A 13,739-nucleotide genomic window follows, 5' to 3' on the forward strand; every position below is an offset into this window, starting at 1 on the left:
TACATGCAACATATCAATTACATTGAAATGCTTTATTTTCAGTGAATACAAAAAAATAAGTTTTATTGAGGCCAGATAAATATTCTCAGTATCCTAATTTATCATTCTTTTTTTTTTTTTAGTGTAGCAACCTTTTAATTCAGTTTCTTTTACGGTAGTGGGAACACTTTTATTACTCCACACAGCAATAAAATGGTGACAGATATATTGAAATATTCCCATCACATTTATCTTTTGAAGTATCTTAAAAGCACAAGAAAAAAAACAAAAAAAACAAACTCATCCGTAAAATGTCGGGGACTTCATCACACAAAGCAGTTGGGTTGACACACTTCCGTCTCTGGTGGGTGTTTTTGTTCAGAAGCACTGTGGTTACATGCCCATAAAATTCAGTACAAAAATGTATTCATATATGTAATATAATACATTTTAAACTTCAAGCACATTTCAGACAGTCCATGTCATTCCCCCCCCCAGAAAAGGCTTTACATGTGGCAGAGAGGAGAGATAAAGGAGGCGCAGTTGTTTCAGCACTTAAAGGAACAGCATGTTAAAATACCACAGACAGGAACCGACGTTTCCGAGCAAAAACTTGTCTTCTACGTGAAGCTATCGCTCCAGCAACAGACGCTGTATGAGTAAACGACTAAGGCACTAATAATAATAACACTACAGACTGTACTGATAAGCGGTGGATGCTCCCCATCTCTTTCAAAATGTCCACACACACACACACACACACACAAAGGTCACAATGCCAGAAATCAACTGAAACAAAAGTCAACTTAGAAAAACACATTGCTTACATGCTGCAGGATACAGTGTTGTTATGTGGAGGCGTGATTCACTCACCTAGGACCTAAACTTACATTGCAGTGTAACATCTAACTGAATGATGGCCTCAAGAATAAGACGAGGGAAAGGTTTGATGACATCACAATCAAACGCTGTAAACAAAAGCTTGTTCTGCTTGTTGATCAAAGTTGCGGCGCAGCAACAAAAAAAGAACAAGACAAAACTTTGTGATTATCTTTGCACTTGCTTCACTTTTACTTTCTCTCAGCACTCAAACGTTTGAGAGATTTAGCTGATCGCAACGATTTTTGTCGCTGAATGTGACCGAAAGAAATACCAGGCAGTGACGATATTGCTTTAGAAACTGCCGTTAAGTAACTCTAGAAGAGACGGCTACTGTTCTCTCCAAAATAAATCAATGTGCTAACAAGATACTTTTTTCATAAATGTATTCTCACTCTTCTTTGTGCAACCGCCAGGTTACAAAGATCATTGAAATATTTACTTAAAAAACAAACACACGTTTCACTTTCTGCACAGCATGAACGTAACCAATGCTGCCCCCTAAAGCACCTGTTATGTTATTGCATTGTTCATACTTTCATCGCCAGAAGGACAAGCAATTAAAAAACAAACAAACATGTTTTATGGTTTGGGAAAATATCCGACACCCTGCTTGGAAGCCACACAATTCTCTGCTGTTGGTTGCTATAAACTCAGACCATATCTGACCCTGAAAATAGACCCCTCCCAGCTAAAATTACCCTACCGTAATAAATAATCTCTGTGGTAACATGTTTTCCTGTGTAGAAGAAAAAAAACAAACATTCACATTGCATCGCAGTGGTCACACATAACGAAACATATTCATAGTGTCTTTGAGAAATCAGTGAAAAGTGTTGGATCTTCATATGTTTTGCCTAAAGAGATGAGAAATATCAGGAAGAAGAATGAAGGAAAAAATATTTATACGACTGGATCATCTTACTTCACATTATGGTTACTGACCACTGAATCAAAGCGGAGACGTGCCACAGCGCTTCACGTGATTCACACAGACGTTAAGGTGCAACCGGAGCATAAAGGCCAACATTCACACAGTCAGAGTACCAAGCTGAAATGTTTTGGGGAGTTTTTTTTTTTTTTTGCATTCAGTTTCATGTTGTGTTTATATGGCTAAGCGATACAAGCAGCAGTACAATCAGTTCTTCATTTGAAAGCTTGTGCAATAATGGAGCTGCAAGCGGAAATGAGGGGGGGAAAAAAGCTTATAGAGTGAAATGTGAGCTGTGCTGTTCGTCCGAGGGATGTCACATTCTGGTTAAGTAGTTATTATAGACAGTATAAGAGAGGACTAAGTTCTGTCAGGTCACCACAATCTTTATGTTGTTTGCAGGAAGTAGTTGACTCCACACAGTAGTATTTTAAACCCACTCGTAGCTATTTAAGATCTTTTCATGCGAATGAAGTTGTACCGGTCTTTCATGAACCGTTAACAGAAGTCACTGTGGGTTCATAACACCTGTCCAGGTTTGCCACACCAAACGCAGACGTGCTCATCACACAGCATACGGCATCAGTTGGCGTCTTCTCGTAGCTCAGTCGGCAGAAACTTGTACTGCTGCTGCCTGATCTGAGCCAGCTTCTTCCTGGCATCCTCCAGCTCCCGCTCCTTCCTCAGCATCTCTTCCTGGGCTGCAATGATCTGTGCAGGCGGTACAGGAATTGTTTTTGTTTTGTTTTTTTTAATACGCAAGTTAGCACAGGTGGCAGAAACATTCAGTGCAAAAGGTTACACATACACAAATAAGCTTGTATGGCTACAAACGTGAGAACATCAACAAAACAAATCTTTTAAGGTTTTTTTTCTTCTTTACATCTGAATGACGGTGAACAAAAATCCCCACGATTGTTTAATTACAATAACACAAACTCCACTGAAATAGTGTAAATAAATAAATGTAAATCATTACCTGAGCTATTCCACCCACAAACTTTGTCTTGACAACCACGTTGTCCTCATCCGCTTTGTCAAAAGCTGCTTTCTGAGCCGCCCGGACCAAATTGTCCGATGCCTTTTTTACTGCATTCCCGGCAATCTGTGGAGGAGAAGGAGAAAAACAGAACAGTGGCAAAAAGGTTAAATGGAAAATTGTTCATGCAAACAGTTTTATGTTAATACATTAATGGCATTGCAAGTCAAAAAAAGAGAAAAAATATCCCATTTGAGAAATGGACTTTTCAGCAGCGAGTGCGAGCTGCTGAAAATGGAAGAGACTATTCTTCCATTTACTTCAAACAGCTTTGAACTAAGAAGTTTTTCTAACAACCAGGAAACAAATGGAGCGTCTGGACATTACAAATTAAAGCTTACCACATGTTCTCAATGAAAACTGTTAATTATTCAAATTTTTCTTTCCTGTTATTAACCAGGCCACAACAAGAGAGAAAAGTAGTGTAAATTGTAAGAAAAAAAGTTTGTGAGATTATCAAAACAGCTTTATAACACCATAATCTCACTTTTATTTTTATGGCACCAATAAGCATAAAATGAGATTTTCAGGATGCTAACTGCATACCTGCAGTCTTCTCATGGCCTCGGAGTCCTGGTCCGCCTTCACCTTGCAGGCCACCAGCAGCTGGGCGGTGGAGGCCGCCACCTGTTTGGCCGAAGAGATGAGCTTCTCCTCGCTGGCGTGGCCTTGCACCGAGGCGTTGGCGGCTTCGCACAGGTTGCTTGTCGCTGCCGCCACCATACGCGCCTGTGAGATAATAAGAAAAAGGAAATTTTACTAAATGTTTGCGCCGATTGTTATCGGCTGGATTTCACGTCTCTTCAGCGGGCGAGGACTTACGGCAGAGATGAGCCCCTGGGACCACTGTCCATCATCCACAGCATTGGCAGGGATGGAGCCCACTTTGCCCTGGGCCACCAGCTCCCTCTGAGCGGCCGAGGCAGATTTGACCAACGCACTGGTGGCTGCGGCAATGGACTTGGCAGCCTCCAAGATCTGCTCCTCAAAGTTCAGCGTCTCGTCTGCTTGCTGAGGGCGGAAGGAGGGGCGGTCAGTAAAACACCAGAAACACTAGTTCATAACTCCTAAAAAGAAACTAAAAATGAATCTGGATCAACTGAAGAGGAACAAACATTCAGTGTTTCAGACGTTCTCACACACAGACACACATTCATACCACAAGTCTGTAGACAGAGCGGGACACTGTAGGAATATGTTTGATATATAGTTGGGACTGAATAACAACCTAATATATCAAACATATCAGACAGAGCCCTGCAGAGAAGGCCTCCGGTGGTGGGGGGCGGGCAAGGGAGGAGAGGATGGGGGTTTAGATGGCAGCAGACTCAGACGGACTAAGCTAAAACCAGGACATATGAGTTGATGGGGAATGGATTAGGGAAAAGGAACAGGAGGGGGAGGAGGGAGCTGTGTTGCTATGGGAGCGTGGGATGTAAACAGAGACGACACCTCAGAGGCTGGGTTTGTGCGTTTCACATAAAAATGAGAAAGAGTGAAGATGAAGGTGGACAGAAATCTTCACAAAGGTGTTCTGTTTTAGAAAGACACCTAAATAACTAAAGAAACTACGCTACTTTTTTTTTTAAAATTTATGTATTCAAAAACACTTAATGTGCAGTAATATTAGTCAATTTTGGAATGACAATATGACGATATATTGTTATTAAAAATATAACAGTACTAACGTCTTTCTGTTTAGGTTTCATTGCTAAAACAGACACCAGATAAAGAACTGACGCAAAATTTACTGCATTATTTACATCTCAAAAACAGTTTTATTTTAAAAAGTTTTTTCTGGCCTACATAAGCTGTTTTGACAATGAAACATCCTATTTATAGTTCCTAAATGCTTTGACCAGAGCATATTCTAACCTTTATACATTTCTTTACTGCATTAAACTACAGACATCATAAAATCCTTTGAAGCATTTGAAGCAGCTGCGCAGTTACAGTGGGTTTTTATAAAATTATTAACTTTCATTGCCAAATAAATACTAAAAGAGTAGTTTGACTAATATTTAGAATCGCCGGTGAATTATTATTTTCATCTTTGTGACACTTTACCATTGGTAACAAACGTAAACAACAGATTAAGGAAATTGTATCCATTGACATCAATTCAAAAAATGTAAATTAGATCTACCTTCCGGAGAAAAAATTGTGAATTACATACTTCCATATCCATATCTCGTTCAGCTGTACATTTACTAATATAGGCCCAACAATCAATTTTATTTTTTATTACATCAGCCGACAAAATTAATGTCTACTTTTTTGTGCAATTTAAGAAATGTTAAAAATATTTCCCCCTTTTCATCCCTCAGTTATCCATCACTAAGTCCCCCACCTTTGGCTTCGCTCTGGGTTTCAGCTGCTCCAGCTTCTTCGCTGCCGCCTCGATGGACGCTGCGGCCCCGAGCAGCTCAGTCTCTGCTATCACTGTTGGGTCCTCGGGGTCCACCCACTCCGAACCTGAAGTGCGGAATACACACACACACACACACACACACACACACACACCGTTAGGTTTTAAACTCGAAGGCAGAAATCAAACATTGCCTTAGAAACCTGTGCTGCATCAGAGCATGCCTCAACACGACGATCACAACAGAAAACAACAGAAGAGCCGTGAGCACAGGGAAAAAAAAGCAAATCTCTGCACATCTCCATGCACAGCTGATGGAGCGCACAAACAGGCTGAAAATGAAGTAATGTAGATTAAATGGGAATAAGGTGCGATAAATAAAGACAAAGATGCTCGAGAAGCCTGATGGTGGCTGATTAAAGAAACCCTTGGTAGTGCTGAAGAATCACAGTACACAAATCAATGCTAACTTACCTCCATCTGTGGCAAAATAAGAAGGGACAGGAACATTATTAAAATGTTTAAAAATGTCTTGTTTTTTACAGGGCCATGCAAAAGTATGCAAATCTCTGGAGCTCTTACGCATTTTGTAACCAAAAACTTCCAAGTGATATTTGGTTTCAGGTGATGTACCAACACAATGTAGGGCATCCTGGCAGAATGGAACAAAACTGAAAAATGGTCTTCAGGAAGATGTGGTGCACATTTGTATTTGAGCCCCTTCACTCTTGATACTCCTAAATAAAATCCAGCGCAAGTCATTATCAAAAGTCACCTAATGGGTAAAAAGAGTCAAAATAAAAAGACACAGTGTGACAGAAATCTAACACTGCACATGATCCTGAACACAACATCTAATTTCTTCAGCAGAGTGAAGCTCATCAGCGTTAGTGGAAAGATGGATGGAGCTAAATACATATAATGACTTAATGTCTTGAAGAAGACATGTCAGAGGCTGCAATAGACTGACTGCAACATTAAACACCATCTAAATACCACCAGAACTCCAACACAAGTACTTAAATCAAAGCTTATTCATGTGTGAATGACAAAAAATAAAAGTCTAGACCAAAATCCATTTGGGGATTTGAGACAACAATTCAGAAACTTTCCATCTAATCTGAGTGAGGTCGAGGCGTTTTCTGAAGTAAAATGTTTCGATACAGTATTCACATTGGTTGGCTGCATACAAATGCAAACACTTGAGATTCTTTTTTGTAAAATAATAATAATAATAATAATAATAATAATAATGTTGAGAATCTTTAATTCTTTTTCTTCAGTCTCACACACATATGATCTACCTTGTGTTGGAATATCACATAAAACCCCGATAACACACATTAAAATCTGTGGTTGTAATGTGACAAAATGCGGAAAAGATACAGGAGGCTGGAATACTTCTGCACGGCTCCGTCTTTAGGTGCCGGTCTGGGTGGGGTCCGTTACCTTTCATGGCCTCGGCAGTCTGGATGAGCTCCGTGACGGCGCCCGCCACTCGTTTGGAGCAAGCTGCCAGGTGCTGCTTCTGCTCTGCTGAGGGCCTCTGCATCGCCTGAACACACATGCTGATCACTTAAACACACTTGTACAGGGAGAGTGGGAGCTAGCTAACAAAAAGAAGAAAAATTATTCAACATGCAAACCCTTCCTGATGTGGTTTTGGACCTACCAGCAGTACTTGTTCCAGTAGATCAATGTATCCGGTTGTGCACTCTGCTCCGAACATCAGGGCTCTTTTCTTGACCTCTTCGTTGACCTCGGGATGGTAAGCCGCTTGCTGGAAAGGAAAAAATCAATCAATAAACATTTTAACTTTTACAATTTAATCTCTCCAGCACAGGGCAGCCAGCATATATTGAAGCGGCTCGGCACCTTGCATGTCGTCAGCATGTCAGAGATAGCTTTGCGGCTCAGGTTGGCCGTATGGATGATGTCCTCTTGGCGTGCAGAGTTTCCTGCAGCCACAGCTTTAGCGGTAGCTATGGTGATTCCCTTAGTCATGCGTATGAACTCCTCTGGGGTGGTGGTCTTACTGGGAGCATCCCTAGACTGAAACAGCTGATAGGATGGAGAAAAAAAGACAGTAAAGTTACATAACTAAGAGACTAAATCACTGAGTCTTGGTGGGGGAAAAAAAAAAAAGAAAAACTGATGAGTTTTTCCAGCTAATCAGGTTTTTATTTCCAGGCCCTTCTTACAGCCATTTCCTGTTTGATGCACTCAATTGTAGCCTCAAGTGCCCTGGTGCCCCGAGTCGCCTCGTCCTCCACAGCCTTGACAGTCTTCAACAGGGACGTTACATTGGTCACCATCACCTGGAACACAGCATTACTGGTTTAACATCCAGTTAAGATGCTCTACCCTCATGAGGAGAATCATTGTTAAACCAGTAAATAAAGGCCCGTTTATTCACAGTTTGGTTAGAAAGTTATAAAGGTGATAAAATGTACCGTACATAAAAGTAAAATGGAAAGTTACAATCATAAGTTCGTTTATCCTCTGCATATTGTGTGTTCTGAATAATGATTAAAAGCCACCAAATTCAGTAACCCTCACACATCCTGACTCCAGGGGGCGCTGTAATATAGATGGTCACAATTCAGATTACTCTTGTCATAAAATTAAACCATATTGTAACTTAATGGTTAACCTCATGTCAATATATGTTCAAGCTTTTTGTCATATCAGTAAAACGTGTTTTGTATGCAGTGTAAAGATACGAAAGTCACATACAAATAATGTTTTGGTTGGTTGGGAATGAAAACATTTCCTTTAAATTCCGGTAAAAGTCACAGAAGGAACGACAGAAGAAAAATAAACCAAAAATCTTTAAAATAGTTTCTGTTTTCCAACCTTAAACCTAAATCTGGATGTTTTTTCACCATCTGTAAGACTTTGACACCCTGAGCTGTTGCTGACTGAACTGACATCTTCACAGCTCAGAGTGATAATGAGGAGTCGAACAGTGTAATCAGTGAATTATGAGCTGCAGCTTTAACACTGCATGCGTGTCAGAAAAGACAATTCAACTGTTCATCATTTCTGATGAACAGGGTTTCGTATGCATTTCAGATTTCCTCCTGCCTCCTACTGGGTAAAGTAGGAGGAAGGAGGAAGCAAGTTCCTCCTACTTATCATGGCCTCCGATGATACGCTATAAATAACAAAAACAACAACAACAAAAAAAAAGCATTTTAGAAGGGTTTATTTTTTTTGTTGCTCATAAGGTTCACCGTTCGTATCGTATTACACCAATGTATGACGTAATTGATCCGTCAAACACTTTTTTCCAGAACGATCCCCCCACCTTAGCGGCACTCTTCAGCTGGTACATAGACGGATCATCTGCTGCCTTCCCGGCCGCACACTTGGTGGCACTAATGAGCTCCGCTAGCGCCTTGGCCACGTCTTTGACTGCATTGATCAGAACCACCTGGTGAAAAACACAGACAGGGACTTGTTACCGTGACGTCCGGGAAGCACAAAGAAGTGACGTGACATCGTTTCACAAACTCATGGTCACCTGTGTCTCAGGGTCATCAGAGCCAATGCTGGCCGCTCCCAGTTTGACGACATCGGTGAGCTGGGTGATGGTTTTGGCAGAAGACTGGGCGGCCTGGGCCAACCTGTCCTGACCGGAAGCGGCTCCGGACACGAGCATCTTGGTGTCCTCAACCAGGGCTTTGGCAGTCTTCAGAATGTTTTCCCTGATGCCAGAAAGGAGAGTGAAAGTAAAAAAAAAAACAAACAAAAAAAACTACTTATCCCACAAAATATGTCAAGTAATCATTCAGTTGAGCTTTGGCAGAAAATTTTCAGATATTATTTTGAGTAAATAAAAGATTGAACTCAAAGCCTAACACTTGCAGAAACAATCATGGGAATGATGTGCAGATGTTTTGATTTCCAAGCAGAACTTTTTCCAAAACTGTTAGGGAGGACAGCCACAAATCTGCAGGAAAGTCAAGTTTTTAAGACTTCTGTACACCCTGAAGCCAAATTGGTGCAGCGCTACCACTTATGCTTTTCCATTCTAGCATGAGGCAAAAACTGCCTGAGCACTGCCTGAAAGGATTCGTGTCACCGTGTCATGTAATGTCAGAGGTCTCAGCTTGAATCAGCAGATGTGTCCGTCTCTGCAATGCGCTGCATTCAGAGCTCCCTTGACAGGACACAATGTGCCTTTTAAAAATGAAGAGGGGCCCAGTAATACACAAATAAATCTATCAATTCATCCTAAAAACAGTAAGATTGTGCATTCAGAATGAATTACATTCCAAAATATGAATTTAATACAGTGTGACGCCTCCGCCATCTTTAGTACCCTCTGGGTAATTTGTATCCTTAAACACCAAAGTCTTCCTTTGCATTTAGCAGGTTACACTTCATTCTGTCAGTCTGGGATGAAAAACTGCCAAAACCAAGAAGCTGTAATTATGTTTCCATTCGAGCATTTCATGCTCCGACCTGTGGTCTGCGAAGGACTCGTCGTTCTCTGCATTGAGCGTGCCTGCAGATGCAAACATGATGGTAGTGTCCAGATCTGCGATTATGCCCGACACGGCGCTGGCAGCGGTGATGCAGGCTTGGGTGCCTTTATTACCAGCCTGGAGGGCCGACAGCACCAAGGACACCTGGAGACATAGAGAGATTAAAATCCATAAACATACAGGTGAGGATGGACAATTACCTGCAGGTAAAAGTGTTTCTTTTATTTTGTTTTTTGTTTAAAGAACAAATAGTTGAGTGAGTTTTGTTTGCTGATTCTTTATTAAGGGGAACTAATTGCTTTCAATTAAATGTTTTTTTTTTGATGAAATTTTTTAATGAATGTTTTTTAAATTTTTTTAGAAATGCCACGCAGCTAGATTTTATAAATCCGATACCTTCTCTGTGACAGCACGGGCGCAGTCGATGAGCTCCCGCTTGGTGAAGCTGTCGGACGGGCTGATCTGCAAAGCTCCGGCCTTCTGGACCAGGAAGATGCAGCCGTGACCGAGCTCCTGCACTCGGCTCTTGATCTGGAAGCCGATCTGCAACGACGGAGAAGTCGATCGGAGAACTTCAGCGCTGATTTACAAAGACGAGATTTTAATTGCATGGAAAGATCCTCGTTAATTAACTGGCTTCTTTGTTCCCGCGATGACTAAATATCTCCGTGGCTTGTGAAAGTGGAGTTGCTTTTATGAGCGTCTCAGTTTCCTCCTTACCTCTTCTGGCTCAGCAGTGTGAGCAGCCAGCCGCCCCTGGACGGCCAACTGGCTGTAGTCCACTGTCACTTGAGAGGCCAGAGCCCCCAGCTCATCCGGACTGGTCACTGATTTGGTCATCTAATGGTTAAACACACACAATGAACTTCAGCGTAGAGATAAAACACATGGGCTCATGTCAGCCTAGTGATCAGCGTTTTAAAACTGGTGACCTTTCATAAAGCATCAGCCAAATTACTACATGTCACAACTGTTTACAGGACATATAATAATAAGTTTGTTTATTTTCTCAACTTTGTCATGTTGGAGTTGTACTTGTCGTGAAGGCTTACCATCTCCTGGGCAGTCACTGCAATAGCCTTTGAATGTTTCACCATGTTAGTCTGGTAATCCACAAAGGAGCCTTCAGGTTCGGCAGGCGTTCCTTCATCAAGCTAAATTTGGACACAAACTAGTTAGAAATGGCGCTGCGGCTCACTTTTATTTCTTCACTACCGCACACAAAAAACATCAGAAAAAGAAAAAAATCATTTAAATATTTAGCTTCAGGCATAATTTCACTTCCAAATCATCTTTAAAAGCAAATAAAATGAATTCTTTACACTCATTGCAAATTATCCACCCAAGTTTGTAATTATAGCTTTTTTTAAAAAAATAAAATAAAATAAAATAAAAAAAAAGCAATACAGGCATATTGTTTCCAGCCCTTTTACTAAATTAGACAGTGTTCAACACAAGTGCCTGTCACAGGAAAGGAAGAGGCAAAAAAAAAAGATAACCCGTGGGAAAAGCACGCCCGGATCGATAGGAATTCATAATATTATAAGTGCGTGATCTTCGCCATTCCCGCTGAGAGAAATCGCAGCTTGGAATCTGAAGCCTCGAATAAGTGACTGAGTTCCTGAGAAAAAGCTTCAAATGAGCTCTGCTCGAATCACAGAGGACAACAAGCCATTATACAGATTGATTATCCAAGTTTAATCAACTGCGCTGAAGGTCACGCAGGCAAATAGACTCCCGAATGCTGAAAATGCAGAGCTACAACTAATCATTTTATAAATAATCCACGACGTTAAATGAATTCAAACACGTCATTCTCTCTGGTGAGATCACACATCTGATGCATTGTTGCCTAAGTGATAATGTTATTCCTCACCTGTTATCAGGGTAAAAAGGTTCCTGACTTTCTTTGCACTTTATATTTTTGCCAACAGTTTGGCTGTTAGAAAAAAAAAGCCTGGCTTTGTTTAAGGATGGATACATCAACAGTTAATTTCCCCCCCACTGAATTATTTAAGTGCACTTCAACAAAACAAAGGTTGCAGTCATTATGCTGCGAACATGAAGTGACAAGCTAAAAAAACCAACAAGCTTTTTAATAGAATAAATTCTGAAACGTATATTATTATACAATAATTAATTCTAGATTACTGCAAAAGCATCAACACACCTCGAGCCCTCAGACATTTTGTCACATGACAACCACAGGTGTTTATGTCTTTTCAGGGGAATTTATGTGATAGAAAAAGTCAACCTATAAATGTTCTGTAAAGGCCTCAGGGGGTCGTTAAAGAACCAGAATCACAAAGACCTGCAAATCACAGCAGAGAGAAAAACTTTTAAATCAGTGAAGTTGTCTTCTGGAGAACTGTTCAGTCATTCAAAACTGGAAAGAGATGTTTATGTGAAGAAAAGTAAAACGTGGTGTCTAATTTTCCTTTCATTTTGATTATGTCAAATATCCTAAAGTTTTGGGGTGTAACATGACTTATTTCACATAAGGCCAAAGGGTGGTAATACTTTCCAAGGCACTATACAGTTAGGAAGCAATAGCAGCAAACATTTCTTGTAAAAACAAACAAACAAAAAACAGAAACTAAATGGGCTAATGGGTTTGTTTGAGTTTAAATACAAGAGTGAGAGAGTTTCCATTTATTCACTGTGGAGTTAAAATTTCCCCGCCCTGATGAACTTACCTTGGCCATGGCCTCAGCGATGGACTCCACCATGCCTCCCACCATGCCCACCTCACTGGCCGCCTCGTTCAGCGTCACCATCATGTCGTCCACTGCCTCCTTCATGAGCTGAGCTGCCTCCGCAATGGCATCGTGGGTGTGGGCCGCCTACCAAGTTATCACACAAGTACCAGCGGAGACGGTTAAATATCCTGCTGGCGACTTCTTAGATCATCTCAGCTGCTGGGCAGAATTAGTTTAAACAAAACATAGAGGATAAAAAAAAAAAAAGATGTTCTTGCCTTTGGATTTCCTCCACCCTCCTTTGCAGCATAGAGCATCTGCAGTGCAGACTCAGCCAGCGTCTTTGTTTGGTCCAGGAAAGTCATCTGCTGCTGGTGGTCACTGAGCTTGGAGGCGACACCCACAGAAGCCTTGATGAGAGGTTCAAAGTAGCCCGCCAGCTGGGTAACCTGATGGGGAAAAACACACAGAAATATACAAGTTCTGTGAGCAAAGACTCAATTACACTTGAAGCTAAACATGACTTTCTAACTTTCTTTCCCTCAAGCGTGCAGCAAACCTTTTACGGAGCTCGTACACGTTTTCCGTTTAAGACGTGTATGTGTTCAGCTTCCAGCTGAAGACTCTGTTTCAGTTCAGAAGTCTATTGTGCTTAAAGGATCACAGATCCAGTTTAACCTGACTATGAAATTTAAGTCAAAAACTCTAAAACTTTTGAAACGGCTCCGTTTTAGTTTTAGATGTGTGAATGCATTCAATCAGTAAGTCAAAACTAAACACCCTCTCGGTAAAATGTTAAAATCAAAATTACATGTTCAAACTGAAGATAAAGAATGTAAATCAATAAATATAAGTTTAAAATCAAAAAAATGGATGTTAAAAATGGCTTTTTATGGCCTTGCCCCACTCTGAGCCTGTCTAAGATAAGTCTGACCTTGCAACTCGTATTGAAAGGCATCTGAAGTTTTGGTCATTTCCATAATTTTGTCACATTTTAAGAGAACATATATAAAAAAAACTAAAATCACAGCACTCTGTTGCTCCATCATTGTGATTACCGTCCCTGGCCCACATACCTTGTGTCCTAGTTGGGAAGCTTCGCCTCTGGCAGCTGTTGAAACAGGGTCAATCAAGTAACCAATTTCCTGCACAGCAGAGGTCAGCTGCTCCTGTAGCGCCTGAACAAGGAATTAAAAGAAGTTAAGTGGCTTTATTCGATTTGATTTGACTAAAATGTATTGGTTTGTGTAAACAAGCCGTCAGGGAGCAACGTAAAACAAAGATGCAAAGGAGAAACGTGAAGATTTTTGCATTCTCTTGGCTCAAACATTCAGCAGAAGGATCTAATGGG

General features: G+C 40.9%; 1 protein-coding gene across 3 annotated transcripts in view; it reads right to left on the minus strand.

Annotated features, from left to right (window-relative positions):
* Positions 1–13: 13 nt before the first annotated feature.
* The window catches only part of tln2a (talin 2a), an 82,138-nt gene continuing 68,412 nt past the window's right edge, over positions 14–13,739 (minus strand). Inside the window, exons 41-59 of one of the 3 annotated variants that reach the window (XM_016680264.1) lie at positions 13,465–13,566; positions 12,667–12,837; positions 12,386–12,532; positions 10,742–10,843; positions 10,410–10,529; positions 10,086–10,232; positions 9,667–9,833; positions 8,723–8,906; positions 8,507–8,632; positions 7,398–7,514; positions 7,072–7,257; positions 6,869–6,976; positions 6,646–6,751; positions 5,671–5,676; positions 5,179–5,303; positions 3,651–3,839; positions 3,375–3,557; positions 2,769–2,894; positions 14–2,500 (exon numbers count right to left, since the gene is read on the minus strand). In XM_016680264.1, the coding sequence (XP_016535750.1) occupies positions 2,372–2,500; positions 2,769–2,894; positions 3,375–3,557; positions 3,651–3,839; positions 5,179–5,303; positions 5,671–5,676; positions 6,646–6,751; positions 6,869–6,976; positions 7,072–7,257; positions 7,398–7,514; positions 8,507–8,632; positions 8,723–8,906; positions 9,667–9,833; positions 10,086–10,232; positions 10,410–10,529; positions 10,742–10,843; positions 12,386–12,532; positions 12,667–12,837; positions 13,465–13,566 (2,541 nt within the window). In that variant the 3' untranslated portion in view covers positions 14–2,371. The remainder of the gene's footprint in view (positions 2,501–2,768; positions 2,895–3,374; positions 3,558–3,650; positions 3,840–5,178; positions 5,304–5,670; positions 5,677–6,645; positions 6,752–6,868; positions 6,977–7,071; positions 7,258–7,397; positions 7,515–8,506; positions 8,633–8,722; positions 8,907–9,666; positions 9,834–10,085; positions 10,233–10,409; positions 10,530–10,741; positions 10,844–12,385; positions 12,533–12,666; positions 12,838–13,464; positions 13,567–13,739) is intronic. The other 2 variants (XM_016680265.1, XM_007569257.2) reach the window with 2 other exon arrangements.

Source organism: Poecilia formosa, unplaced genomic scaffold (assembly GCF_000485575.1).
Source record: "Poecilia formosa unplaced genomic scaffold, Poecilia_formosa-5.1.2 Scaffold238, whole genome shotgun sequence".
Classification (NCBI taxonomy): Eukaryota; Metazoa; Chordata; class Actinopteri; order Cyprinodontiformes; family Poeciliidae; genus Poecilia; species Poecilia formosa.